Below are 2,890 nucleotides of genomic sequence, written 5' to 3'. Positions count from 1 at the left end.
ACACTGCAGAAGAGCAGGCAATCGTTTTCAGAGCACCGCATTGCGGGCCGACGTACGTTTTACTTTGTTTTACACACTGCAGAAGAGCAGGCAATTGTTTTCAGAGCACCGCATTGCGGGCCGCAACTTTTGGAACGATTCACAGAACTGCACCTTACCGGCTGTTCCTGACAATCGCTCTTTCTCCGGCCTCGCGAGCCAGGAACCCGGGACTGTTCCGGATGTCCAGGATTCGGTTTAGACCGAACTCGGGATCAATTAAGAGTCCCGCCCAGGACTTGACACGAGACATAGCCACGTACATGAGACCAACTGCAAAGTCCCTCAGGCCCACACTGACCACGGCGCGGTCCAGAGTGAGGCCTTGGGACTTGTGCACCGTGACGGCCCAGGCGAGACACAGCGGCACCTGCTCTCGGCTGCAGGCGACCTGCTCGTGGTCCCACGAGTGGACTAGCGTGGGCACGGGCACCAAGCCGTCGCCCACGGTGGGGCCGGTGTAGTTGTCGAACTTGACCATCACCACGGCGGGCAGGTCCTCGGGCTGGGCCCGGCCCGGCTGGTAGACGATGTCTACCACTGTGCCGGTGGCGCCGTTCACGAGACCCGTCTCGAGCCACATGTTGCTGCGCAGCATGACCTTGGCGCCCTTGGCCAGGTACACGACGGGCTCCAGGCCGGCCGCGTCGTCAGCGGACCCGCGCTTGGCAGTCGCGTTGTTGTGCTTGGCGGGCAGACGCGCCACGGGGCTGTCCAGCTCCTGCAGCTTCTTGATGTTGTGCGCGGCCACCTCGTCTCGCGTGGTGTACAGGCGCGTCGCGTCCTTGAACTCCTCCCGCTCGGCCACGGGGACGTTCAGTTTGAAGCGCTCTCCAAACCTGGCGTAGTCGGCCGCCGTGGTGGTGCCAACACTCAGCCGGTCGAGTGCGTCACGGAAGGTGACGTCGGCCTGTCGCTGGGACACGGATAGGATAAAGGACTTATTGAAAGTCCTATAGACCATCTTGCCGTGCGCGGCCTCGTCGCCGGCCATCCGCCTAGCGGAGTACAGCGGAGAGTCTCCTACCGGGGGCAGTTGGCGGACGTCCCCGATAAGAAAGATATTGAGACCAGCGAACACCTCGTCGCAGTGAGGTTTCGCCTCACGCAAGCGTCTCTCCATCAGACCGAGGAGCCTGCAACCGATCATCGAACTCTCGTCTACAAATACGAATGAAACATCCTCCCATTCCTCCTGGAACTTGCGCAGCCTGTCGCCCTCGAGGGGCTTGTAGGCCTCCCGAGGCCTCAGCCTGCAAGCAGAGTGAATGGTGGAGCACTTCATTCCTAGCACATTAGCAGCGGTCCCAGTGGGCGCCATCAGCTTGGCGGCGTTGGGGCCCAACTGCGTTTGCACCATTTGTACCATCTTTCTGATGACAGTGCTCTTACCGCACCCCGCCTTACCTTGGATCTGAACACGCTTTGGCACTGCATCGTGCCCGCGGGGAGGGGCCCCATTGCGGAGCGCGTTGATCTGCTCCTGGACCAAGTTGATAAGGCCCTGCTGCTCGGGGGTGTAGACGACGTCGTCCACCACAATGTCGTCATCTGCAGCGACGTGCAGCGCTTTCTGGGTGGAGATGAAGTGGCGCAGAGTGGTGATGTCGCCATAGGCACCGGCCGACTCCTGCCAGTCGTAGGCCAGGTCCATCTCACGCCGGCCCAGCTCCACTCTCTCGGCCTGTCCGTTTGGACCCATCCTGGCCAGCGCCATCCACTGCTCCATGACCTCGGCGTCGACCTCGGGCTCGGGTTCCTCGGGCGGCTCGAACAGAGCCTCCTCCACAGCCATCTCGGCGGCCGCTTCCGCCACGGCGCCCTCCATGGCCTCCACGGGGACGAGTCCCGCGGGGACGCGCGCCTCGAAGGCCGCCTTCCAGGTGTCGAACGCACCCTTGGCATCCTCCTCCGTGCGCCAGGCAGTGTGCAGCAGCACCTGGATTCGGTAGAAGTCCTCGTCCTTCTCCTCGTTGCCTGTGAGTTTGAGGCGGGGGAATGCCCGCACGACGGCGTCGTACGGCCGCCCATTTCTCATGTTGCGGCTCCATCTCTTGTTACGCCAAGAGTAAGCTTTGGCCACCTGGAACAGAGTCAAGTCATTCATGGCAACCAACCTACGGTTTTGGTAGGCTTTCACAAAGGCAGGGAATGTTGAAACATCCTCTCCCCCAGCGATTGCCTCGTCAGCGCCTTCCTCGCCCTCCGCGGCGTCCTGCCGCTCGGCGTCACCCTGGGCGTCAGCGTGGCCGACCGGGTCATCGACGTCCTCGCCGTCCCCGTCGCCTCCGTGACCGTCTGGGCGGAGCTCAACCCACTCGTCCTTCCTCAGGTTCACCACATTGAACGAGCGCGACGACATGTGTAGCGGCTGGCCGGTGAGGATGTGGCACACCTCCTGCGCTGAGTAGTCTCGCTCTGAAACCGTCTTAATCAGCAGCTTCTGAATGACGGAGCGGGCCGAGTCCTCGTCGCCGGCATCGTCCAGGATCGCTCCCACGAGCTCCCGGCAGGTCACAGACTGTTTCTCACCTTTTGCCGTGTATTTGGCAATGTACCTGAGCATAAACTTCATAGAAAGTACAGGGCTAGCATCCATGTTGGCTCGCCACAGCTGAATCACCCACTGCATGTACTTATTTAGAAGGCTGTCATTTCGAGCGGTAATTAGTTCCCATAGGCCTTTCTCATTTTCAAAAAGCCTAGTGATAGGCTCTTCCTGGAAAGGAAACTTAAACCTGCAAACCGGTTGGCCAGTAGTCCTATCGACCCTTATGCAGTAATGATTTGAACACCTGTGATGTTGCACTCTATTCAACAGCTCGCCCAGGTCGCGAACAGGGTCAGTAAC

General features: G+C 60.5%; 1 protein-coding gene across 2 annotated transcripts; it reads right to left on the bottom strand.

Moving 5' to 3' along the window:
* Positions 1-6: 6 nt before the first annotated feature.
* On the bottom strand, positions 7-2,874 carry LOC113216172 (ATP-dependent DNA helicase PIF1-like). 2 transcript variants are annotated; one of them, XM_052276688.1, is made up of 3 exons: positions 1,447-1,570; positions 1,067-1,175; positions 7-955 (listed from the first exon to the last, which is right to left on the bottom strand). In XM_052276688.1, exons 2-3 carry the CDS (start codon positions 1,160-1,162, stop codon positions 155-157), a joined length of 897 nt encoding a protein of 298 aa, XP_052132648.1. In that variant the 5' UTR covers positions 1,163-1,175; positions 1,447-1,570; the 3' UTR covers positions 7-154. The 2 variants fall into 2 exon arrangements, with proteins under 2 accessions (XP_052132648.1, XP_052132647.1); XM_052276687.1 differs by having other exon boundaries at positions 898-1,175; positions 1,447-2,874.
* Between the last annotated feature and the right edge of the window lie 16 nt (positions 2,875-2,890).

This window comes from Frankliniella occidentalis, unplaced genomic scaffold (genome assembly GCF_000697945.3).
Source record: "Frankliniella occidentalis isolate FOCC.00 unplaced genomic scaffold, Focc_3.1 Scaffold3971, whole genome shotgun sequence".
Classification (NCBI taxonomy): Eukaryota; Metazoa; Arthropoda; class Insecta; order Thysanoptera; family Thripidae; genus Frankliniella; species Frankliniella occidentalis.
This window is presented reverse-complemented; position numbering and strand designations above follow the sequence as displayed.

Coding starts and splice junctions, on each gene's coding strand:
- LOC113216172 (XM_052276687.1), bottom strand. CDS start 2,671: ATGCAGTGGGTGATTCAGCTGTGGCGAGCCAACATGGATGCTAGCCCT.